The sequence below is a fragment of the Gymnoscopelus braueri genome, assembly GCF_963280865.1.
Source record: "Gymnoscopelus braueri genome assembly, chromosome: 21".
NCBI lineage: Eukaryota > Metazoa > Chordata > Actinopteri > Myctophiformes > Myctophidae > Gymnoscopelus > Gymnoscopelus braueri.
Window position 1 is genome coordinate 41,416,112 of NC_137623.1, and position 26,671 is coordinate 41,442,782.

At 42.8% G+C, this 26,671-nt stretch overlaps 1 protein-coding gene across 1 annotated transcript in view; it reads right to left on the minus strand.

Moving 5' to 3' along the window:
- Window positions 1-26,671, minus strand: part of LOC308077009 (contactin-associated protein-like 2) — a gene marked incomplete at both ends in the record, with an annotated part of 146,348 nt that overhangs the window by 51,785 nt on the left and 67,892 nt on the right. The window contains 5 exons of the mRNA XM_080417538.1: window positions 12,116-12,200; window positions 12,909-13,024; window positions 13,711-13,830; window positions 16,172-16,278; window positions 19,031-19,193. Of these exons, the coding sequence (XP_080273664.1) occupies window positions 12,116-12,200; window positions 12,909-13,024; window positions 13,711-13,830; window positions 16,172-16,278; window positions 19,031-19,193 (591 nt within the window). The remainder of the gene's footprint in view (window positions 1-12,115; window positions 12,201-12,908; window positions 13,025-13,710; window positions 13,831-16,171; window positions 16,279-19,030; window positions 19,194-26,671) is intronic.

Genomic DNA, 26,671 nt, shown 5'->3' on the forward strand with positions numbered 1-26,671 from the left:
CCACTGCCATCACCAAGAAGGCCCAAGAGCGTCTCTACCCCCTCCGTCAGATGGAGAAAGTTGACCTTCCCATTCCAGCCCTGACCTTGTTTACAGAGGTACTATTGAGAGCCTTCTCACCTACTACCGTTTCACCTCCTGGTACGGTAACAGCACATCTGAGGAGAGAAAACAACTGAACAGGACTGTGAGAACAGCCGGAAAAATCACTGGTACCTCGCTGCCATCCCTGGCAGACATATACCAACAACGATGCATAAGGAGAGTGACTAACATCATCAAGGACACCACCCACCCCTCGCACAGTCTGATCTCCCTTCTGCCGTCTGGGAAACCATACAGGAGCATCAGTGCCAGGACGGAAAGGATGCAGGCAATCAGTCTTTTGAACTCCAATCTCCCTAGTAGATAGAATATGAACTTTGGGAGGTAGGCATTCCTATTCCATAGATGAACTCTATGGATGAAATTCATTCAGTTTTGATATTGTTTTTATCTGGGTATGCTTATCTAATGACATGAATTCTTCTAGTTTTTAGGATTTATTTATTCAGGTTGACAGAGTATTTTTCTGCACTATTTATTATATTATTTTATGAATTTCTGCTGTCTTTAACTATAGGAGAAACATATACATATATATATATTCTAACGCTGCTTGCAAATGGAAAACAAAATGACAAATAAAGCAATCTTTAATATTAATATCCTACTCTACGGCGTTGAGACATGGAGGACCACTGTCACTACTACAAAGAAAATCCAATTCATCAACACCCGTCTGCAACAAATCCTCCATAATGCTCTGGCCTATACACCATCAGCAACAAAAAAGAACTGTGGCAACAAACTAAGCAACAGCTAGCTTAGGAAGAGATCCTCCTAAAGCTTTGCAGGCGGATAGCTCATATTCTCTATAAACCAGTCTCGTGCACCATAAGACAATCTCTGAAGTGGAACCCCCATGGGAAAAGAAAGAGAGGCTGACTAGCTCTGGTCCATAGCGTCAGAAGGAGTTCTCCTTAAGGCTATGGAACTTTCGAGCCTTTGTGCACGCACCACAGGCTGCGCAGCCTCTCGTCTCTAGTAAAAAATTAAAATACGCTTTTGCTACTCACCAAAACAAAGACGGTTTCATGGAGTTGGAAGCCTACACTACTTAGTGGGAACACTCTGACCCCCCCACCTCACGTCTAAAATACACTTCTTGGCCAGAAAAGAAAATATTTCACCGGAAGGAAAAATCGGGTCAATAGAAACATTCCATTGACCAGATCTGTAGAGGGCGCCGTGAAGTATCTAAAAAAATGTTTCCCTTCCAGTGCAATGTTTTCTTTTCTGGCTCAGAGTGTTCCCACTAGTAGGCTTTCAACTCCATAAAACCGTCTTTGTTTTGGTGAATAGCGAAGTGTTTTATTTTTTACTACAGGCAAGAGGCTGCGCAGCCTGCGCTATACCGCGGGTGTGAGGGGGAAAGGATCAAAAGTACCATAGCGTTAAGGAGAACTCCTTCTAATGGACCAGAGCTAGAGGCTGACCACAAAACACCCAGTGCCTCAGTCAGCCCCAGAATTGAATACGTGTATTTCTGTAGCTGGCCGGGGCCAGGTCATTTTGTCCATTTCATCATGACATCAATCACTGAGAGTTTCTGCAGTGCATTCTTAACCATCTCCAGTGCTCTATACTCTCTGGGCTTTGTGAGAGAGAGAGAGAGACGGGGGGGGCTTTATAAAGGTACTTCAGCGGTCAGAGAATCCATCAGAGGAGAATACAGGATGATCTCTGACTCTCTTCTCTATTTCATTCTACCTGCCGTGTTCTTCTCCTTGTGTCTCTTGTTTGTATTTGATCTCAGGTGAGAGGTGATCTTCCGGTCCAAAACTCACACTCGCCGAGCGGCTCAGTTCAGAACAGAACGCACAGACGCAACAGTGAGAAAAATACATCTTATTACGTCTTTATTTCTTTAATGTCCCTCATGCATTCACTGTTTTGATCGATCTGCTCTCCTTATTCTTCTCCTTTCTCAGACTTCATCTCCCTCCCTTGCTCCCACCCTCCCTCTTGTGCTTAATGTTCTCTCCACCTCCATCTATCGTAAATATCACACGACTCTCTCTCTTTCAAATCCGCCCCATGAATCCAACAAAGCCTTAGTTCATGGACGGCTAGAAACATTGCCTGAGGTTAGGATGATAACATTTTTGATATATTTTTTTAAACATCTAGCCCTGGCTAACCATATTTTATAGTCAAATGTGTTTTCATAATGATTGTTAGATATTCTATAATCCCTGTGGCTGTGATCCCTATCAGCATATCTCATTATTTACCCTTCTTGAGGCTTTTGATGTGTAAATGATCAGTCTCCTGTGTATAAGGGGATCTCATGTGAGAACTCCCAAAATTGATTCAATAAACCCATGAAGGATATAAGACAATGCATTGTGAGCTTGTAGATCAGCTGATTCTGTTATTCTCTTGCAACTTGGTCCCACCCCAAGTTTGGGGTAAATCGGATGCCTTTTGGGCGTTTATTATTTTGTATAGAGAATCGGAATGGAATATAACAAATATCTGAGTTCTCACTCAGATTTTTTTTCTCTCGTTTGGATGAAATGGTTATGGCCATTATGAGGAGTTTCCCTGCCAACGAACGGTTCAGCGGCGAAAATATTATCTTCGCCTCCCCGCCTGACGGAGATATTAACCCACACAGTGTCATGCATAACGCCATAACCTCATCAGTACTGAAGCACTGTCTGATGGGTGAGGAAGCACCTGGCTGATGGAAGCTCATTACAGAGAGTTGCTGAGAATGCTGACTGTCCAATCATCAGTTGTGTTGTGGTGTGTTTGGCATGGGGGAGGGCATCGTTAGCATATTTTAATTTGATTTGCTTTGTGAAAGCTGGGGAGAGGGGGGAATTACTTTCAACAAACGTCTTTTGTTGGAAGTTCATCAGGACAGAGGAGAGGAAGTTAAGCTGTGTTCTCATTTGAACATTGGAAAATGTCCGAGGAATCAGGTCGGGACATTGTCCGGTGTTGGCCTTTCACACATGTAGCATGCATAAGGAGAAGGTCCGTTTCAGATGCGTTCACACATGAAGGTAAATAACCGGTTTGATAAGGTGATGGCGCTCAATCGGACATTACCCGGACTTAACTCAAGGGTCCTGCCAGTTGTATTCTTGCAGGTGTTCTGCAAGAATACAACGTGTTAGCGAGAGGTAGACACACATTTATTCTGAACATTTACGAGATAACTTACTGTACTAGTCTTCTGTGTGTTAGTGTGCAGGTCTGTGTGTGTGTGTGCGTGTGCGTGTGCGTGTGGGGTGGGGGGCTAGTAGAAACATGTTTCAGTCTTGGCCTCTTGGTGACAGCCTGTGAGCATGTTGAGAGCTCCTCTCTGTTGTGCCGCTGAACGTCCATAAATGAAGAATCGAGCCAATGCATTGCTGCCGTAAGATAGTATTGTTTTGAAAAACGTTTTAAATAGTGAAAATAGCCCATGATCACTCTACATCGACGCATTGTGAGCTTGTAGATAGTGCCCACTGTCTCTGCCTCCGATTATCAGCTCACTACAAATTATTTTCTGACTGACATCTAGGCATCACTTAAAAATCTGTAGCCGATGGCAAAATATTGTATTTTGTAAAGGCCTAGCTATCTCACCTACAGTACTGTATGTGTGTCATCTAATGTTTCCCCAACATAAACTGTTACAATATATGCTCTATACCAGTGGTTCTCAAAGTGGGGATCGGGGACCCCAAGGGATCCTTGGGGGGTTCCAGGGGGTTCCCATGCAGCAAAATTCATTATCATAGCATCAAGATCAGTTTAACCACTTTAACCCCTACATTGGTTATTTGAAAATAGGCAAGTTCTCAACACGTTGCATCTCGACACTTGTAGATCTGCATATTTGTTTATTTCTGGAACACAGTTCTTATATGACGCGATCTAAGATTCCCCTATGGGATTTTCAAGACAATAAATAACGCTGCGACCCAGAGGGAAAGCGCCCTCTAGCGGCAGTGATGTCAGACTTCGGTGCTCTATAGTAGGTAAACTGCTCGGTGCGTTGTACTGTCTGTGACGACATATTTAAACACTTAATGTCATGCAAAGCGGGGTGCTGTGGCTGCATAGGTTATTGTTCTATGTACACATTGACACCAGGCACATAGAAAAATATGGGATGGTGTCTGGAGAAGAGGGTCTCACGTGCACATGCATGTGCGGACCCGTGTGTGCAACTGCTCAAACAGTACTGCCTCTCAGTAAGCATTCTGCCTCCTGTTTGGTTCATATAGTCACTGAATTGAACCGTCTGCACATACGCTCCTTTCCCCTAACAAAACACAGAATCATGACCTGTCTAATGGAGGCGGCGTACCTCAGGGCTTCATGTGATCCAGTAGACAGTTCAGAAAATGAACAAGGCTGTTTTAATGATCTTCCTAATGACCCTGACCTTCCCCAGGGCATGCCAAGACACACACACAAACACACGCACACACGCACGCACACGCACGCACACGCACAATCCACATGTTGTGGCAGTGTTCATTAATACTAGGTGTTCATTAATGCTGCAACACGATTATTATTTCCAATCATCCATCTACCTCTCCTCTCCCCTAAGCAGGGAGAGGAGAGGAGACAGATAGTCAGCTGCCTACGCCTCACAACTTAATTTAAAACCAGTAACAAACCGTTTGACCGTAGAGTTCGTGGACAGATTTCGAAAGCATTTTGTGCGTGCGTGCGTGCGTGTGTGCGTTCAGTGGTGGACAAAGTACACAAACCCATTGCTTTTGAAAATACTTTTTCAAAAGTTCATTTTTTCCCCTCAAATATCTATGCATTTACAGAGCCTCATAATTATCTGAATCCACTTAATGAATGCACTGACTTGCTTAGAACAACTATGCTACACAAAGCCTATAGAAATGCATATAAAAACTCACACAAAAAATGAACAAACACATTGCTCTCAGCAGAAAGCAAGCTGTTGCATACTATTGACTGGTCTCCATGAGGTAAGCAGGAATAGGAATTGGTAAGGGATAAGTCAGGGGAAAGTTAGAAATGTACATATCAACATAAAATGGATGTGAAAATATCAAACATTTTCTATGTGATTAAAATTACAGGAGAGATAACTTGCGTATCAGCTTGCAGTGAAGTATGGGTGCAAATATCCAGGGTCATGGGATGACATTTTCAAAGGCTGGAGCAGACACATTTTCAGCCTACATGAAAAGTGACACACACTTGGCACGCACGCACACACACACGCACACGCACGCACACAGCCCAGATGCTCTTTCCATCTCCTCCAGAGCTGGTAGCAGACAGGGGGTTTATTGAGATGAAGCATGGGGCCTTGGGGGTGACAGTGTGGGCATGATTGTCTGCTCTGCCTGCCTCCTCTTTCCCGGGATGACATAGAAGCTAACCGCTCCTGGCAGCCCCATGGGGAGGGAGAGAGAGAAACAGAGACAGACAGACAGACAGACAGACAGACAGACAGACAGACAGACAGACAGACAGACAGACAGACAGACAGACAGACAGACAGACAGACAGAGACAGAGAAACAGAAGCCAAATTTCAACACCCAAATCTCTGCTCACTCGCTCACTCCACACTCAGTCCTCCAGCTTAACCCGGAAATTGTTTGTGTCCAAAATGGTAATTTGCTTTTGGAGGAGCCGAGACCAGAGAGCGAGTGAGCTCTCCAAGCCGCTTGGAGCGACAAACAGACAGGCATAGCCTCAAACTAAACAGACATTGTCAGAGTACCCGTTGCACATCATAATCATATCAAAGGAGACAAAAGTATACACCTAAGAGCTACATTTTGTTTATAGATTAATTATCCTGGCTTTGAACTACTCAAAGCCATCAGGGGGCATTTCAAAAATTAAGAGAAAAGATTGTAGAAAGCAGACAAAAGTACAGCTTGTTCAAAACGGAGCACTCCTGCAAACTTTGGAAGCCAATCTTAGCCAATCGGGATGGAATATGAAAAATCTGAAAGACCCGTTTCGTTTAATGACTATAGAGATACTGTGTACCGATATGCGTGATGTTTGGACAAAATCTGTAGGATAACTGTCAAAAAAATTGTATTGCAATAATCAGCCTCCTGGTGGCGCTATAACAGGCCCATGTAAAGAAGGTGGGGAAGAAATTCTGGTCTCACACACACACACACACACACACACACACACACACACACACACACACACACACGGACAGACGGACGGACAGACAGGGTGCAAAACATAGTCTCTACCACGCCTTCAGCCTGGCGGAAACAATAATAATTATGTCACTACTACCCAGGTGTCCTGGGCTATAATAATACAAATGTTCTACCAATTAATATGACAAACAGTGCTACCAAATTTGTACCAAGAGACATAAACTAAAGCATAGCCTCAAACTAGAATAGTGCATGTCATTAACAGATGGGTGGACTTGACTACTGAGAGCTATATTACACTCACAGCTCATGCATGTTATGACATGCAAATAGAAAATGAAAAGATGTCATACAGATTTGAGTAATTTATTTATTTTGTGTATTATCGTTTTCTACATGTTGTGATAAGTATCGTATCCTGCACTTGTTCATCATATCGGGAGTGTATTGCGTGTTTGTGTGTGTGTGTGTGTGTGTGTGTGTGTGTGTGTGTGTGTGTGTGTGTGCGTGTGCGTGTGTTCATGAGTTGTAAGTGAACAGAGGTAGGTTCAGGTTGTGTGTTTATATGAGCTAAGTGCTCAGGTAGACAGACCCACACTCTGTCAACACAATGTATGATGCCATTATCCCAGGCAATGACGCATCGCCAAGGCAACAGCCAGATGGAGCAAGCACACATTATGGGATGTAAATGATTTAGGTTTCCGTGCAGCAAGTTGTTTACTTCATACGATGGTTTGGGGGCAAGGGGGCCCTCGTTTTTAAAACACTCCCACATCCTATTCCCGGCAAGAAAAAGCATGACCACCTCACCCCGGTTCTCGCCTCACTCCATTGGCTCCCTGTCCGTTTGAGAATTGTTTTTTTGACAATTTTAGTTTATTGTTTGTCTGTCTGCCTGAAGATGCTTTTCTCATCTGTCTAACTGTCTGGAGATACTGTTACCACTGATGGTTATTTCTGTCCTCCATGTTTTCACTCTGCCAATATGCTGCTCTATATAAAGCCTCACTTCAAACAGTAATCTTGCGGTAACCTCCCTGCTTCCAATGGGCAGGGAGGCGTGGGCGACTTCTTGACAATTTTAACATGAATTAGCATCTCGTCTGTAGGCCTAACAGGGAGCAAGACAAAGGGAACAGCGTGGGCAACAGAGAGAGAAAGAGTGAGAGAAAGAGTCAGAGCTTGATGACAGGGTGATAGCTCACACAATCATATCTTTCAATATTGTAGCTCTTGTTCTCTACATATTTGGCAGTGCTTAAAAAAATTAATGACATTGTATGGAGAACATTATCTGGGTAATGAAAGACCTGACTCAATTGGGTAGAGCGTGCGCACAATGGGTTCAATAGACAAGGAATAATTCATAAAAAATGATTGAATATTAACTAAATAAAGCATGATGAATATATGTGCAAATGTGACCTTCCTGATTTGAAAAGCCAGACGAGATTTTAGTTCCACAACTCACTTTCTCCATAAGTTTTAACACAACCATGTGTCCACAGAGAAATAAAAGACAGGCCTCTATTGGTCATCTGGTGCACTTTGCCTATACAACCACCAAGCACAGTGTTGTAATCTGGTGCACTCATATTCACCCATCACAGTGTTTTCTTTGAGATCCATGCAACAAAACATCCCATCACCCAACTAAGCGGCACACATTGCAAGATGATGAATGGATCATTAACTTCAGTGTCTTTTTATGGTCGGCTTGGTCTATTTTTTCTGGGGACGGACGGACCTACGGACGGACGACAAACACACACGTACAGACACACACGCACGCGCGCGCGCGTGCCATTGGCTGTTTTTGTTGTATTGGTGTTTCAGCTATAACCCTCTCATGTACTTCAGGCCTAAACAGTGTAGACGTCAGCCAGTGAAGTTTAACCAACCGCAGTTCGAGAGATTAATGAACTCATTTGTTTGATGAATATATTTCTCTCTTCATTAGTGTGCAAGCTATATAAATGATTCTATCAATTGCTTCAGGCCATGGAGAGGGAGAGAGAGAGAAAGCGGGGCGTGGAATATGCACGTATGCGTTCGTTTGTGGGTGCGTGTATGATCAGTCTTGTTCAGAGTCGAGCTACAGATGCTTGGGAGAGTCCAGCTGTTGCTGAATCTAATGAGAGAACATCACTCCAGTATTTCATTGAACTGATTGTTGATCACATCTTTCTTTTACTACAAGCAACAGCAAAGGATAATTCCTTTTAACAGGTCGTTCATGAAAGTCCTTGCGGTCTTGTTTCCAATGAGAACCTGTGAGCAATTAGGGGTTAAGAGTCTTGCTCAGGGACAAATTTCATTTCTTCGACACATATGCTGACCTGGCCTGGAATTGAACCTGGGGCAACCAGGGCCTCTGGCTCCCTAGGCGGGCTCACTAACCACTCAGCTATGGCCGCCCCATAGCAGAAATCTTTACACAGTACAGAGGGTCATATAATACAGTTTGACCAGTACTAAGGTATGAGGATTATGTAGTCCCAATCAGACAATTATATAAATGTATTTTTATGTTTCAAAATAAATCATGAAAACATTTACAGTACATATACAGTACATTCCTAGCCTGGCATTGGCCAGACTGATAACGTGGATTCACTCTCACGTTCCTTCCCGGTATCAGTCTGGACTTCGGTACATACGGAGCGAGTATGAGAAATCAGAAAATGATTTATCACTGTTGTACGGACAGCAGTTGAAATGCAGTCCCTATGGGCCGAAGTCCAGACTGATACCGGGGAGGAAAGTGAGAGTGAATCCACGTTATCAGTCTGGCCAATGCCAGGCTAGTACATTCCTCCTACTGAATATTTTACATTCACTTTACTTTCACTTGCTATGAGAGGTCTATATTTTGAACGGCCAAAATATATTTGTGATAACGTATTTCTGTGTTTGCAATACCTTTCAATTGCATTATGAGATTTATTCCTATTAAAATATTACAGAGGAGTAATGAATCAAACTGGCAGCAGCATAAGTTTCCCTGCTGGTGTGACAGTGCACTGCATTCTTATTTTGTTAGCACTACTGTTATTTACAGTGTTGAAGAAAATATTTTGACTGACTGACTGACTGACTGACTGTAGATTGATTGATTGATTTATTGATTGATTGATTGACAGACATCTTTACTGACAAAAATGCATAGGCCTATGCATAAACATATTGTGCACATGTGAAAAGTTTAAACACAATAAAGCTTATTTCCAGTGTCATCCTCTCCGTCCTTTATGCGTGTGGTCTTTCAGACTGACAGAAATCTCAACGATAGTGATGGATGACAGGTGAGCCTGCACAGAGCAGTAATGGTCTTCTCACATAAAGAGTTTGTATAGAGAAGATAATGTTCTTCAACACAGAAACTAGAGACAAGAGGTCAGATATTTAACGCTGGATGTCAGCAGATCATTTGGAATGTCACGTTGCAGCAAAGCTCTAAAACTTCAGGAAAAGTAATCACTTTACATACGTAAAAGCATTTGCGCGTGCTTTGTGTTCACCACGCGTGCTTGTGCACGCACACGCATGCGTGCGTCTTGTAAATTAGAAGGAGAGGAGGAGAGGAGACGGTCAGCCAATTAAAACAATTACATCAATCACTGTCCCACTTCCCACTTAGAGACTTATTGAAGCCAGAATACAATTCTATTTAATGGTCCATTTACTTTCACGATGCAGCTGTGTGTGTGTGAGTGTGTGTGTGTGTGTGTGTGTGTGTGTGTGTGTGTGTGTGTGTGTGTGTGTGTGTGTGTGTGTGTGTGTGTGTGTGTGTGTGCGTGCGTGCGTGCGTGTGTGCGTGAGTGCGTGTGCATGTGCGTGCAAGTACGTGCGTGCGTGCGTGCGTGTGTGTGTGTGTGCGTGTGCGTGAGTGCATGTGCGTGTGTGTATGTGTGTGTGGTTGTTGACAGTGTAATGTGATGAAAGTTGGCAGCTAATTAATTATTCATATTTCTGAGTAAATTATTTTCCCCTGCTCTGCTCTGATTGGTAATTTCATTTCCCCAACTTCCAAGGAGCACTTTAGCAGTAAACTATAATAAAGTTTACTGCACACACACACACACACACACACACACACACACACACACACACACACACACACACAGTCAGACCTCAACATGATGGAGGACTGACTCTCTGTCTGTGTGTGTGTGTGTGTGTGTGTGTGTGTGTGTGTGCGTGCGTGCGTGCGTGCGTGCGTGCGTGCGTGCGTGCGTGCGTGCGTGCGTGCGTGCGTGCGTGCGTGCGTGCGTGCGTGCGTGCGTGCGTGCGTGCGTGCGTGCGTGCGTGCGTGCGTGCGTGCGTGCGTATAAAGAGTAACACAAGGCAATATCAAATCCATGAGCGCACACACACACACACACACACACACACACACACACACACACACACACACACACACACACACACACACACACACACACACACACACACACACACACACACACACACACACACACACACACACACACACACACCTCCTTATAAGAAGCAGAGAGAAAGCATTCAGACCTTTCCACATTGCCAGTGGCAATCCGTGAACAACTGTTATTTAAAATCATACTGTGTAAAATTCATTTTAATTGTCTTTTGACCGACACCTTAAAGTTCTGTACACTGTCTATAAGGAAGTACAAGCTGTCAGAAACTTGTATTAACCCATTAATACCCCCAAAAGAGAAGGTTTGACTTTTAAGATTCTTCTAAAATTCTAAAAAATAGCGGATGTGCAAGCTTGCAGCATCAATACAAGCACTCTGGGACTCTTCCCCAGGGCGCGAACCAGGGAACCTTCTGTTTCCCAGACGGCCTCTAAAGTTGTGTGTGCATACATTACACCCGCCCACCATCCCTCCAGAGTACCCCTTCTTCATAGGAAGGAGTGGCCCGTGAGGCCTGTTCATACAGAAGTGGTTCCATCCTCTAACTATCTGTGTCTGTGAGTGCGAGTGAGTGCTATTGACTACTCTGACTGACTGACTGACTGACTGACTGACTAACAGACAGACAGACAGACAGACTTTTTTTTTTGAATATCACATCAGTCAGTCATTCCCGGCTACATACTGTACCACATACATGATATTGACCATTATAAAGGATCTGTAACCAATAATGAATAATATTGTTGCTGGAAGAATAATATTGCATGTCTCCCCTATTTGAAGACTCCAAATGTGGCAATGAATATGTCCACTCCACCATGAGCAGGGTTGCATTGCTCATGGGACGGTCTTGCACGCCGTGCAGGAACCTATTTGACCAGGAGCACGCGCAGGCACACGCATAGATTTAAAACAACTTTAAATTCACACCTCAACAAAGTTTACAAAGGCTCCCGACTCACACCAGGTGAATTAACATAGGAATGAGCCTAGATGCATATTAATTGTCCATTGTGTGACCTGTAGTGTAGGTGTTAAGCGACGTGTGCGCCACGTCATTAAAATAGAGTGCAACCACGTTCCAATTCAGCAATGCAACACTGACCATGAGGTTCCATAGCACTCGTTTATGGCCTCTTTAATAGAAGTCCTTGACTACCGTTGAATCTTATTGATCTCAATATAAGTTACTGTTGTGGTAGTTGTTTGATCTTTAGCAATAGTTGTTATGTGAAGCAAACATTTTCAGGTATGCCAGTTAACTCGTCCGAGATGTGTTTTTGTGCTGCAGGCTGTTTACTTATTTTGCTTGGTGCGTCTAGCATTTTAATGCAACAACTGGCGCCTTGTGCGTCATGAAACCTGACCCAGTAGCAAGATTGTGATCACTAAAAACTCAACACATATTTTCTTCCCCAAAGCAAAATCATTTATGAGTTTGATAAAGAGGAACTGTTCCTGAATCAGTATGTACCTGGGGTGTTGAGCAGTCGGGACATGCGGCAGCTGTAGGAGATGAACTGCTGACAGTGTTCTGCACTGGCGGTGATGGCCGTCACCTTGGAAACACAAAGAATGAATAGATTCTCTTATAATCCGAGTTAAGCAGACTGGTTAGAAGCTCTCTGTGAAAGAACAGCTTCTTAAGAAGGGAACAATGTGCACCATAATGCTTAAGTTCACTGGGAGAGACGGAAAGAGACAGACAGACAGACAGACAGACAGACAGACAGACAGACAGACAGACAGACAGACAGACAGACAGACAGACAGACTGACAGACAAAGGGAAGTTTAAGGCTGTTTTTTTTTACGTTGTGGCAATAGGCCACAGGACGCTATTATCTATGGGAGGGTTGTTCTGTTGTGCCTGTCCGTCTATGTGACTGCCCAGAGCGATTGTCAGAAAATACTGGACCGATCAGCAACATATGTTTGTGCAGGCTGAAATCAAACAATTTGGATTCATACGTCATGTCAAAGATGACTGATGTCACAGGCTGGCCACATTAAGTGTGAGATCCAGATGAAGCCACGATGTTCCCGTGTGGACCTCGTTTCAATTAAGAGAGAAAGCCATTCAGCAAAATAAACTTGTTCATCTGAAACCCCAAGTGAAGGTCATTTCGGAAAGTGAAATGTTACGATGACCAAAACGCATGTGTGTGTGTGTGTGTGTGTGTGTGTGTGTGTGTGTGTGTGTGTGTGTGTGTGTGTGTGTGTGTGTGTGTGTGTGTGTGTGTGTGTGTGTGTGAGAGAGAGAGTTACCTGGTCCATGGAGGTACTGTAGTTGACCTGGATGACAGTGCGTCTCTCTCTGCTGGAGCCAGTCACTGTGGTCTGAGCTGGAAGGTTGTTCATCACTGTGGTCCACACCTTGTCCTCTACACACACACGCACGCGCACGTGCACGCACACACACACACACACACACACACACACACACACACACACACACACACACACACACACACACACACACACACACACACACACACACTCTGAGGTAAGCTCTCCATATATCGTACAGAGGCAGTATATCATGAGCACAGCACAGCATCAGCTAAGAATGTTTTCATTTATTTTTTTATGGTAAAAAGACCAGCATAAAACAACTTAAATACTGCAATAAACCTCAACCGTGTCGACCGACAAAAATGAAATAACTGTAAAAAGTTGCTGAGGCCAGACATATTGGCCAATCCACACACCAGAAGTTGTGGTTCAGCCTCCTGCTGTGAGACTCGCAGGCTTTAATATAGTATGTGCTCATCTCTCTAGAGTTCTAACATGACCAACCTGCGTCTGCGTCTGCGTCTGTGTGTGTGTGTGAGTGTGTGTGTGTGTGTGTATGTGTGGCTATAGCTTTGTTGTCATGGAAACCCCAGGAAGGTCAAGGGCTGGAGATTCCTTTGCACGCGCGCGCACACGCGCACACACACACACACACACACACACACACACACACACACACACACACACACACACACACACACACACACACACACACACACACACACACACACACACACACACACACACACACACACACACACACACACACACACACCTGTCATGTTGCAGAAAACCTTGAAGGGGCCGAGGGGCCCACTGCCGTCAGGGTCAATCCAGTAGGAGTCAGAGGACCTGCCCAGGTGTTTATAGGCCTCACAGGACGACTCATATATGGCTGTTAGAGAGAGAGAGAGAGAGAGAGAGAGAGAGAGAGAGAGAGAGAAAGAGAGAGAGAGAGATAGCTTAGTCTAAAAGCACTGCTGGTGCCCCCTATAATCTGTGCTACTCCTTGCATCCATTCCAAAATAAGTCCTTTGAACTGACTGACTCGTTGCCATCCTTGGAACCGTGCATTCTGACTAGTGGGACTGAAAAAGAAGAAATAATGAATGCATTCATTCATTCATTCATTCAAATAAAAGATGGATAATCTAACATTATTTTTAGAGGCTGAATTGAGTGTGGCGTATACTCAATTGTATATTCACCGAAGGAACCCCAAAGGAAAGGTAATTGAGTCACTATAAGCAGTAGGGTCCATCCCCCCTAAAAAGTGATCCTCCCTCGAAAACGAGATGCTACATCTCAAGGGCTTGATTCCTAATAAAGAATTTCAATCATTATCTTCCGTGAACCGTGAAGGTGCACAGCAAATTAGCGATGCAAAAAAATTGCAAGCCCGGCAATCTTTTTCAAGATATCATGTTTGGAACCAAAGTGGTTGACGGACACACTGACATCCATCCTTGAAAAGGCATTGTTACAGAGACTGTGTGTGTGTCTGAGTGCGCAGCTTGTCTATGTCTGTGTGTATGCACACCTGCATCTCATTAGATGTGTGTTTGCTGTCTGGCTTATTGTAATTCATGTGCATTGTCTCATGAGGAAAATGTACAGGCTTAACTGTAGGCAGACACTGAAGGAATACAGAGTTCTGTTATAACCAAGCTTTGCTTCATAGTTAACTTATATCACTGCTTGGAAAGATAGTCTCAGAAGGAGCCCGTGCTCGGAAGAAGCAGGTATTTATTATCCAGGAATGATCCAAGTAAACCAAAAAAAGTGATCAGCCAAGGAATTATTTCCAACAGGTCCTACCATGTATCGCTATAGGTAAAGAACATATGATTATAAACCTTTTGGAGAATAACACTAAAAACAAACAACTCAGCCCAAGTTAAAGGGCAAAACCTCTTATAGCATATTGCTATGCTCCATTGCAACTACTGTAAGGTCAGAATACAACGGTGGTTAATACAGGATATAATGTTATACAACACAACTCTGGGGGCTGTCACACATCAATAGTACTGTAGTTATTTTCTCTTTTATTTTATTTGTTTCCCTTTTGTTTTCTTTAAAAATATATATTTGTATTAGGGAATTCAATGCAAGGTTACAAAAGCACAGGTGCATATATGCATGAACAATTATATCCCTCTTTTTTTCAAACCCATATTGTCTCTGGGGTATATAAATAAATGAAAAGAAGAGAAACAAGAAATATATACGTATAGTCATACGGGTACGTTTTAATTTAAGTGTCTCAACCTAGCCAATAAAAGCCCTTCAAAGGGATTTTTGGACCCATTTCTCATAATGCTTTCCAGCTAACAGTCCCCAGTAACTCCTCTCCCTCCTTAAGTAAGGTTTGAACATCATCCTTCAGCTTGCTCGGTCCCTCCAGTCGGTGATATGGGCAAAGCCTCAGGATGTGCAGAACACCGCAAGGCAGCGTCCCAAGTCTCTATAGCCTGATGTTTCCTCACTCCTCTCTATTCTCACTCGCACCGGAACTTTCCGCCGTTTTGATGCTCGTGCCAAGTCTCTTACTCCTGCTCCTCCTCCTGAGGAGGGAGGAGTGAGGATTAGGAGGCATCTCTGTGGAGCTGCGGAAACACAAGTGTATCCTTCCAGGAAGACTTTCCAAGCTTTCCAAGTCAGACAGAAACCTCTTTATATATATATATATATATATATATATATATATATATATATATATATACTACTGTGTCACACAAAAGTAGCAAAAATAGCCGATCTACAAGCTCAAAATGTGTTGCATGGCGACACGTTTTTAGCTTGTAGATCTGCTTTTTTTTATTTTTTATTTGAATTCTGAAAAGTAACACTTTTGGACGTATGAGGTTTTCCCCGACAGCAGCGCTACACAGCATGACGCCCCTACAGTTGTCAATATTATATTCCGCATGCATGTGTGCACATGGGTGCATGTGTCGAGCGGGAAATGTCTTTGAAAAACTGTGGGGTAAATTAAACTGAGGCGTAACTAAATTGCCATCAAAGCATGTTTTTTTAATGTGTTTGAAAAGAGTCATGAAGTTGGGGGGGTGGGGCTCAGAAATGGAAACTGCTTAACATGGCGCTTCACGGAAGCTGACGTGCCATTTCTCTAAAACAACATGTCTTAGTTTCCCCGCAGCCGTGCAGCCCGAGGCTCACCTATGAGCCCCATGTTGGAGTTCATATTTGAGGAATTGAGGTCATATACTTACAGGTGTGGCAGGTGGCTCCTGTGTATCCTGTCCTGTCGCAGGTACAACTGAAGCTGTCCCAGGTCTGCTTACAGTGACCTCCATGTTCACAGTGGTTGAACAAACACCTGGAAGACAACGCACGCACACGCACACGCGCGCGCACACACACACACACACACACACACACACACACACACACACACACACACACACACACACACACACACACACACACACACACACACACACACACACACACACACACACACACACACACAGATCTTAGGAAGAGATGTAGGGTAGGCTTCTGAATGCTGTTCTGTGTGCACCTGCAGCTAAAACTCTCTGAACGCACTCTATCAATAGTAAACCTGAACACTAAATCACTCCTGTAGCTGTCAATCCTGTAACCCCTGTAGGACAATATTTCTTCAATCAGATTGAAATCATTCCGATCAGAGATTTGTTTACATGGACGGCCGCTAAATCAAAGTCATCCTCCTATACGTGTGCGGCGTGCGTGCACTGCATGTGTGCCCGTGCGTGAGCGTGCATGCGTGCGTGTGTTTAACAGGTGTGCGTGTGTGTGTGTGTGAGCGTGCACGCACGCGCGTGCATGTGTGCCAATGATCTCATTTCTGATGAAGAGGAAATAAATACAACCTAATATATAATTCTGCAAATAATTTCATTATAATTGAATATCTTCTTCATAATTGTCATTATTAATGTATTAACAGATTAGAAGATGGTTAACTGAAACATATTGCCTCAATTAGGCCATCACACTCCAGATGCTTTAGTTACTGACAACTGTCATGCTCTGTTGCGCAGTATAGTTTCCCAGCAAACAACTTTTAAGGTCCTTACACACCGGGGCGATTTTTTCGTGCGAATAATACGCTTTTTTTAAAAACCTTATAAAGTCAATGCAAGCGTACATGGCGCGAAAAAGCGGAAAAGCGAAGCGAAAAAGCGTCTTTTAATTATTCGGAACGAGTCCGAATTTTGCGTATATTCGCACATTCGCCGGTGTGTAACCGCCTTTACACACAAAGACATGGCAGAACACCAACTCTACTCTCAAAAATCTTCGGTGACAATCAAATATCCACTATAAGCTTTGACTCCTCCTGTTGTGTTTCACTGTCAAAACGCTTGCTGATTGATTGCTACAGTACCCTCTCATATTCAATATTCTCATCGGCTGTTGCCCAGCAATATTCACTTTACGCTAGGAATAATCAATGGGGAGCAGGTCATTATTGAGAAATAAACCCTGAAAGGGTGATTCGACCCTGCCCAGCGGGGGCCTACATCACCCTGAAGTGATTGACCCAATCAGAATCAAGCATCAACCAAGCCGCGTAATACACTTGCGTAACATGTCCTTCTGACTTGTATGTAGGCCTGTCCCCGACTAAGGATTTGTTTAGTCGAATCTAATTGGCGACTAATTGCCAATAGTCGACTGGCAGTCGACTAATAAAAAAAAAAAAAAAATATATATATATATATATATATATATATATATATATATATATATATATATATATATATATTAATTTTTTTTAGGGCCAAAATACATTTTATTTCAAAGGGCCAAGTCTACACAGTTTGTTTTGTGTCTCCAGCAGAGTTTCTAGTGTTATGTCTCTATCTCTCTCTGGAAGAGGTTGCACATGAACTCTGCAGCCGCAATGAGGCGCTCCAACACAAACAATACCAATACAAAGACGAGGAATAAGAAGAATAAAGTGGAAGTTACGTGTGGTTGCAGGTGTAGACTTGGCCAAAAAACAATTTAAAACATTTTTGGCAATTAATTATTATTATTATTATTATCTATTTTTTTTCCGACTAGATTCGACTAAGAGACACGCAGTCGACTCAGACCCCCCGCGACTAACCAGTCGACTAGTCGACTTAGTCGAGGTCAGGCCTACGTTGTATGTGACTTGTCTGGTGAGTGTGCACGGTAACAGGATCACAGGTGAATGACCCAGATGCAGACGCCTGAGGCAGAGCAGGTGCAGTTCAATCTACGTATTAATCAAAATGAGGCACAAAAGATTTATCGGATGGTGAGGCTGGCAAAGGTCAGAATCAGTTGAACACGGGCAAAACAATCCAAAAGGAGTCTCTTTTAAAACTGGTATATTCTCCAACAGAAAATTATGCTTGTAAATTGGAAGTCTGAGACAAAAGCATTGGTTGAATGAACTTTCCTCTTACTGTATACTCCTGAGAAGATCCTGTACAATGTGAGGAGAAGACCCGAAATGTATAAACATTTGGGGCTCTTTTCTTGATATTCTGCCTTCATTAACTCCTCTTGGTTGAGGTTATAATAAGTTGCTGTTACTGCGAAGGTTGCTGTTGTCAATGCTGTTTATTGTGCCATTCTGGGGTGGGGGGAGGGCTTGGTGGGGAGGGTTGTTTTTTTGTCTTCTTACTTTATTTTTTCAAGTGTCTTTTTTTCTTGCTTTGTTGTATAACATGTAAAATGGATGGATGTACTCTGTACACTGTCAATAAATAAAACTGGTATATTCTCTATTTGAGTCTTTGTCTCATTGAAGACTGATATAATGTACTGTATATTCTCAGTCTTTGTATTGTGTCCTCTTACACAGTGAATCCACCACATCAATTACATACATGTATCACTAGGAGCACACGCACGCACGTGACATAAAATGGAAATGATTCAGACACACATACAATAGCCCTGTTTATATTAAAGTAACAGCAATTTGCACCGTTTTTTTATTTTGATGTGTGCGCATGTCCATGTGTGTGCTAAGTACGTGCACCTACGCGTATGTGTACGTGAACAGGTAGGTGTTTGCATTGTGTGAGTTCTCTCTCTCTCACCTGTCTATAATGGCACACATGTCCAGGCTGACGTTCTCAAAAGCTCCCACAATGCCTCTCTCCACTGCATGCAGGTCGGCAGGCTGATCGTCCAATAGGATGGCTTGCATGCAGCCTTGGAAGGACCGTTGAGACGGAGGGAACAACGTCTGCAGGAAGTAACCTGAATGATAGGAAGAAAAGAGAAAGGAAACAGTTTTTTTCCCCAAAAAAAACAGTAAGACGATGAAAGACAGGTACTAGGAACAAGACAGTGTGAACAGAAGACGCAAAGAAAGACACATTCCTTAGAGAGAGATAAAAACACTGCAAGAGAAGAGCACACATCAACATCATAATGGTTGCTGGGGGCAACAGCTTTGGCCCTTGGTTATCGTCACTTCACAACCATGAACCTTCCTCAGCCCTTTGCTTTTACTGCTCTTCCTCAAGGCCCATTAGCCTTGAGGAAGAGACTAAAGAGGACTTTATAGCTGGAACTCTGCACCTTTATGCGATACAGGAGTCGACGGACCATCCAGAGACAACACTGTACCTTGACTGCAACAGGGACAAGGCTAGGACAGGACCAGAGGACTTAGAATTCCATCTATGTCATGAAGGTGTGTCACTCATAAAACACAGTATCTCAACGACATCGTCATCATCTGTACGTTATTGTCTGTGACACTCTGACAGGTCTATCACCTTCAAGGTCTAGGCAGCAAAAAATATTTATTACTGCGTGCGTGTGTGCGTGAGTGAGTGCGTGCGTGTGTACGCTACACAACCAGAGTTTATGGTGAGGCCGAACAATGACCAACACAGTTCTGTTCTGTTTGCAAACTGCATGGTACATTTGAGTGTGTGTGTGTGTGTGCGTGCGTGTGTGCGTGTGTGTGTGTGTGTGTGTGTGTGTGCGTGTGTGTGCGTGTGTGTGTGCGTGTGTGTGTGTGTGTGTGTGTGTGTGTGTGTGTGTGTGTGTGTGTGTGTCTGTTTGCGTGTGTGTGTTTATCTGGACAATTCTTTCTTCCCAAAAAAGTATGAAAACAACATCAAAATAATATATATATATAAATATATATCTTGTCATCCTCGCCATCTGTCTCCTCTCCTCTGCACCTGTCTGCTGTCTATCCACCAGAGAGGGAGAGAGAGAGAGAGAGAGAGAGAGAGAGAGAGAGAGAGAGAGAGAGAGAGAGAGAGGTGAGAAAGAGTGCAGACGGCAGCTGGTAGACAGTTCTTTGTGTCCTGAGGATTCACTGTTGAAAATCTTTCCCACAATTCCTAGACTGCTGGTGTCTGGAGACGACGTTAAGCACGAGCAATAGAATCTTATTTTGTTGCACCAAATTGTGCTGAAACCTCTTAAATGCTCCGCCTTATTTAGACAGAGGAGAAGGGTAGTGGGACGGACTCGTGTGCTGTGCGTCTGACCACATTTTAATTGCTTTAATGAAAGCTAATTTGATTTCATTTAAACAAAAGACAACATTTATGCCTATACACATTGCGGCAACATCTCAACCCTGTTTCCAGCTCTGTGTCCCGAGAGCATTGTCAGTGCGGTAAATCAACCATTTTAAGAAAACTGGAAGAAAGTGGACACTTTCCACAATAGGAGTATTTCAATAATGAGTTACATGCTCTGAACAGTTTCAGCAAGGCAGGATTCACTGTGACACACTCACTGTATGGACACTATTAACGAATTAAAACCGGGAACGCATCTGTGTAACCACTTAAACCATTATTTTATACTTTGGATATTCAAAAGTAGAAGATATACCAGCGGCTATGAGCTTATAGATCTGCAATTATTTTTGTTATTGAAAAATCGTGAAATCTTTGTTGTTTGGTAAAGCAAACATTTTTAACTCTAATCTGTGTGTGTGTGTGCGTGTGCGTGTGCGTGTGTTTGTGTGTGTGTTTGCGAACGCGGAAGGAGGCGCGGCGAAGCCGCGCCTCCGACCAAGTGGAGCTTACTATGTAACCCTGCTCGGGTTGTGGGTGTGTCTGTGTGTCTGTGTGTCTGTCTGTCTGTCTGTCTGTGTTCATGCTCTCATGCTCTGCGTGCACTGCCTGTAAGCAGCCACCCGAGTGCGCCAGAGTGCAGGAATTTAGACAATGCTCTGAATACCATGCACAACACACACACACACACACACACACACACACACACACACACACACACACACACACACACACACACACACACACACACACACACACACACACACACACACACACACACACACACACACACACACACACACACACACACACACACACAGTCAATGTTCTCTCCCAACACGGATAACACGGATTACAAGTCCGTAAATACACAATATTTTCGAGCTGCGTTCGCTTCCAGCGTTTGCGCGTCTTACTTGTAATTATACCCGTAGAGTACTGAGTGACATGCCTATTGTATCATGAAAACATATGCCATGATTTTGTGAATGTAACCCTACTGCACCTATAATATTTGTGTCCCTGTATGTATTATCCTTTATGTGGACATAAATAAATGGTTAAAATGTGTGTGTGTGTGTGTGTGCGTGTGTGTGTGTGCGTGTGTGTTCCCTCATAACAAATCCAATCTCCAGTTCTCTCCTGTCAGTCACTAATTTCTGTAAGCGCCCTCGTCAGAATTGAAAAACCACTCCCCGTAAAATAGGCTTTGGGTTATGCTTCTACAAGCAGATGCTGCGGTGGAGATGAGAGGAGGGAAACGGATGGGATGAGTTTACCACAGAGTTTACCCCACACCCACACACACGCACACACGCGCACACACACGCACACACGCACACACGCACACACGCACACACACACACACACACACACGGTTGGCCAGACATACTGTGCACAATTATCCTCCTCTCCTTTGCCTTGGGGCTGCTTTTAGATTGTTTCAGGCTACCTGTTTCAGACAGAGAATCCCAGAATGACTTGAAAATGTGATCATAACGCTGTTTAGCATGCATGCATGAGACATTTTCATTTCAAGCCTAAAGCAAACTCAAGTGCAAAAAAGGAACAATAAACAAATAAATTGAACGCTAAAAATCGTCCAATTTATGAAAAATGGGTGGGAACTGGAACTGTTTAGAGTTACAGTGAGTGACAAATGAACCTTGATTCTTGTTTGCCACCACACTTTCTGCTTCAAAGCAGCCATTATCTGGTCAATTTAACAGTCAGTGACAGCACTAATACAGCACACCCTGCTATGGCAAAGTGCGAATCCTCCTCAGTGCGTGTGTGTGTGTGTGTGTGTGTGTGTGTGTGTGTGTGTGTGTGTGTGTGTGTGTGTGTGTGTGTGTGTGTGTGTGTGCGTGCCTGTATGTGTTGTGTCGCTAATTCAAATACTTTCTTTATACAGTAGTTGATAGTCCATTTTAATATAGAATTAATTAGTTTTGAATGGGTTTCATATGAGCACACTGGTCAATACATTGAATTAGTACATAAAGTGCTTTAAGCTCTCTGCTTTACTTCTTAAAGGAACACTGTTGATTTGTATCCTATAGGTCCTATTGTTCTGATGTGAGGAGATCATACTTGTATTCAGTGTTTTTTCTCTGGACAATGCGGAAATGTCAGCGTGATTAAGTTGCTGAGGATGAGTGTGTCCTGATGGGGCTATCAAACACACACACACACACACACACACACACACACACACACACACACACACACACACACACACACACACACACACACACACACACACACACACACACACACACACACACACACACACACACACACACACACACACACACACACACACAATCTGATAGAATAGAGCACTGTTTCCCAACAGTGGGTCGGGACCAAACATTTTTTTCCGTTTCCTGCATTTAAAAAAATATATATATATATTATTTAAGATAAAATATAAATGTCTCAAAAGTATTTCATAAATACAATAAAAAAATCATATAATTTCCACATGAATAAAAAAAAAGTTACATAAATAGTGAAAATAGCAGATCTACAAGCTTGTAGATCTGCTATTTTCACTAGTTTGGGTCCCGGGCAAACGTCTAATTTATCTTCTGGGTCTTGAGCTAAAAAGTTTGGGAACCACTGCAATAGAGAATCAAAGTCAAGTGCCCCACTTCAGTAAACTGGAGGAGAGGTAGTGAAATTAACTGTTTCTGAAAATTGGGCAAATCAAGTAGAAGCACTTCATTCATTCAGCCGTTTTCATTATGAGGAGTTATTAGATCTATAAAGATCAGACAGCATTCCTCAAGGTGCTGAGGAACAATATGTACAAAATATTAGATTAGATCAGCCTTCATGTCCCAGTGGGATATTCGTTTTCACTTCTAATTGAAATATTTTGAGATACAACTAAATTAAACTTGACAGTTATCTAGCTACACAGCAGGCTAGTTGTTACCTTTTTTTATTGAGCAGGGAATCAAACAAGCTACTGTACCATAATGGAAGAATAACTTAAATTAGATAAACTTGTAAAAATAAACCAGGATTTTACTTTATTCGCCTTGATGGAATCCCTTAACTCCATCAGTAAACAGCTGCTGCTGAATGAAGTCTTACAGGAGCCAAATAACACATAACACCTGACTCGATACTGTACAAGATACGTTCAATTTGTACAAGGTTTTGGTGGGGCAGAGCTCAAGACACCTATATAAACCTATATTGATCTCCATAAAACCACATATTCATCTCCATAAAACCACATATTGATCATTTCTTCCAGATAGTTTTCTGTTCTAAACTTCTCCTGTGTATCTAAAACCTGACATGAACATGGGAACACATCATACAAACACCAAGGATACGGTTTGTATTTTAGTTCTGCTGGTGTTCAGGGTCAAGAGTTTGGCTAATGTTTGTATTTTAGTATTGCTTTTTAACACCCACTGTTGGTTCAATACCCATTTGAAAATGCAATACCCAAGTGGAAATATTCCAGTTATGTGCTGGTGACATTACATCTACTGATATGATAATGCTCAAGTGCCCTTGAGCAAGACACTGAACCCCAAACCTCTCTGAGTCATGCATGTGTGTGCACGTTATAGATGTGCGTGTGTACATTTGTACATTTGTGTGTTTATACAAAAAACAAATCACTATACCGTTTAGGTATACTAATTATACTAATTACTACCAAGAACTACCAATGCACACACGCGGACAGAGATTTTGCACATTTATAGAGTAGAATAGTATTAGTATATAATTGTAACTCAGTCAAGTGTTACATGCTCGTTCTGTTTTTCAAAGTGACCGTCAGCAGTTCTCAGAAAGTCATTAATTAGTTCTATTATCGTTTCATTTATAATGTGGAATGTGCACAGCTTTGAGATGCTAACGTGCCGGCTGACGTGCTGTCATTACTATAGTAATGACAGCTGAACCACTGTTCCAGAGCTGCGAGTCCTGTTCATTTTATCCTGTTGGATTTATCCAACATATCAGATATCCAATGTTGCTGTATATGAAATCTATAACATTAACATCAAAAACAAGTGGTACATATAGACCTGGTAAGTTGCATTTTAGCTTTTAATGCCTTTTAAAATAAACAAAATGCTTTGCTCTGAAACCGTAGCTGAGAAACTATAGGAAACCACATGGCAGTGGTGTACATTTGCAGAAAGACAGATGACAGTTTAATTATTTTTGGACACTGTCCACCTTGTAAGCTGTCCGTCTCTAATGAGCCTGTTGGCTTCGCTGCGTTGGGCTGCTGATGTCAGCTGCACTGCATAGAGAATGATATACCGGTATAGTTGCCGTGTCCAAGGCTCATGATATGCACCGCGATGTTAATTTGTATAAACTAGGCATATGCCCGTTGGGAACGCACCGCCTCGGCTACCTGTTGTATCCATTGTCCGATTACCTAGTGCAGAACCCATTATCATAGCACTAGAAGGCAAGTGTATGATGTCAGTACCATGATGTCATAGTGATTGATGACATCAGGGATCTCCATATATAGGCATACATGTAAAAGGGACACAGACAGACCGACACACAGATAGATACAGATATTTGCAGATTCATAAATATTTCTGGACAACCGCCAATCCAATTCCCACTCAGCACATTACATCCTCTGCGACACACACACACCAAGTTTGACGTTGGTAAAGTTCTCAAGTTATGTGTGGGATAAAGTCACATGAACAGAGAGTTCATGCAATTATAGATACATGTAGATAGATATGGTTAACCATTAAACACTCCATGTGTATATGTGAGCGGGTACAGTGCTTTAGGTAGCAAGGGGGCATTTTTCATTTTTCATTTTATTACAGATTGTTGAAGTACAGAATATAAGCTTTCATATGATGTATCATTCATTGAAATCGGAACATATTTGAAGAAGATGTGCTCATTTGAATCTGGTTATCTATAATAGTGAAAACTGAGATAATCCCTTCTAAAGAATTGTCACTTCAAGCACCTCTCAGCTCCAGGTAATGGGCGTGAACAATGGGTAATTTATTCAGCCTAGCCACTCCTCTAATCACTCCCCCATGCTGTCCATTCTATTTAGTGCCAGGGACCCCCCATAGAGGATCTGTGTTGTAAAAAAATAGGCATATTAAGTAATCATCATCACAATAGATTTAATAAAATATTTATTTGAAAATAGCAGATCTACAAGCTCACAATGCTTGCTTGTAGATCGGCAATTTTCAAATAGCTAATGTAATGTACGTCGCGATGCGACGCGTTGTGAGCTTAAGTACAGTACTTGAGTAAATGTACTTAGTTACTTCCCACCACTGCAAATAAGCAGCTACACGACGTCGTGAAGTCTTTGTTGAACTGCAACATGGCGTTTGCACTTTGTTCATTTACAGCCTGTACATCTATTTTTTACAGCCATTTTTTCATAGTTATAATGTATCAAGAGTGCAATACGCCTCCCAACCGATGCGGTCGCGTAGTTGAAAGCAAATGGATAAAATGGCCACCGATCGGATTAAAATGCTTTTTATTGAACAATACGGAAGATACGTGTACTTATGTGGGCCCGTACATAATTGTAACATCCGTGGCCATGCGTTAAGCACTTTACATTTGAAATCTGAACGTTTATGTAGATTGCAGTTCAGGCAAGACACTCGCCACAACGAGCTAACGAGGCTATGCCATCTAGCCTAGCTACACGTTGTGGAATACAGTGGAATACTTCCATAGAAACGAGCGGCCTGTTTAGCTGAAAGGTTGGTATAGCTCAAAATGGGGGGGGGGTCATCAAACACACGGAGGAAAATGAATGAATAATCCTTTCTGCTGATCAGATCAGAGCAACTTTCGCTATGCGCCTAAAGTTAAGCAACAAAGCCACATAACCAGAGACCAGTGTTGCCAGATTCTATGAGAGCAATAAGCAACCAGGTCTAGGGAAAAAATCCCAAAATAAGCGACTATGGGCCACATGAGCATTTTAACCCTACTGTATGCATCAGCTATTTGAAAATAGCAGATCTACAAGCTCACAATGCGTCACATCGCGAGCGACGCACAGTGAGCTTATAGATCTGCTATTTTCAAATACAATCTTGGGGGCTAACTTATAATAACAATACCTGGCAACACTGGCTCCTCAGTGAAACCGGAGTACAATGCCTAGCTAGCGACCAATCGAAACTC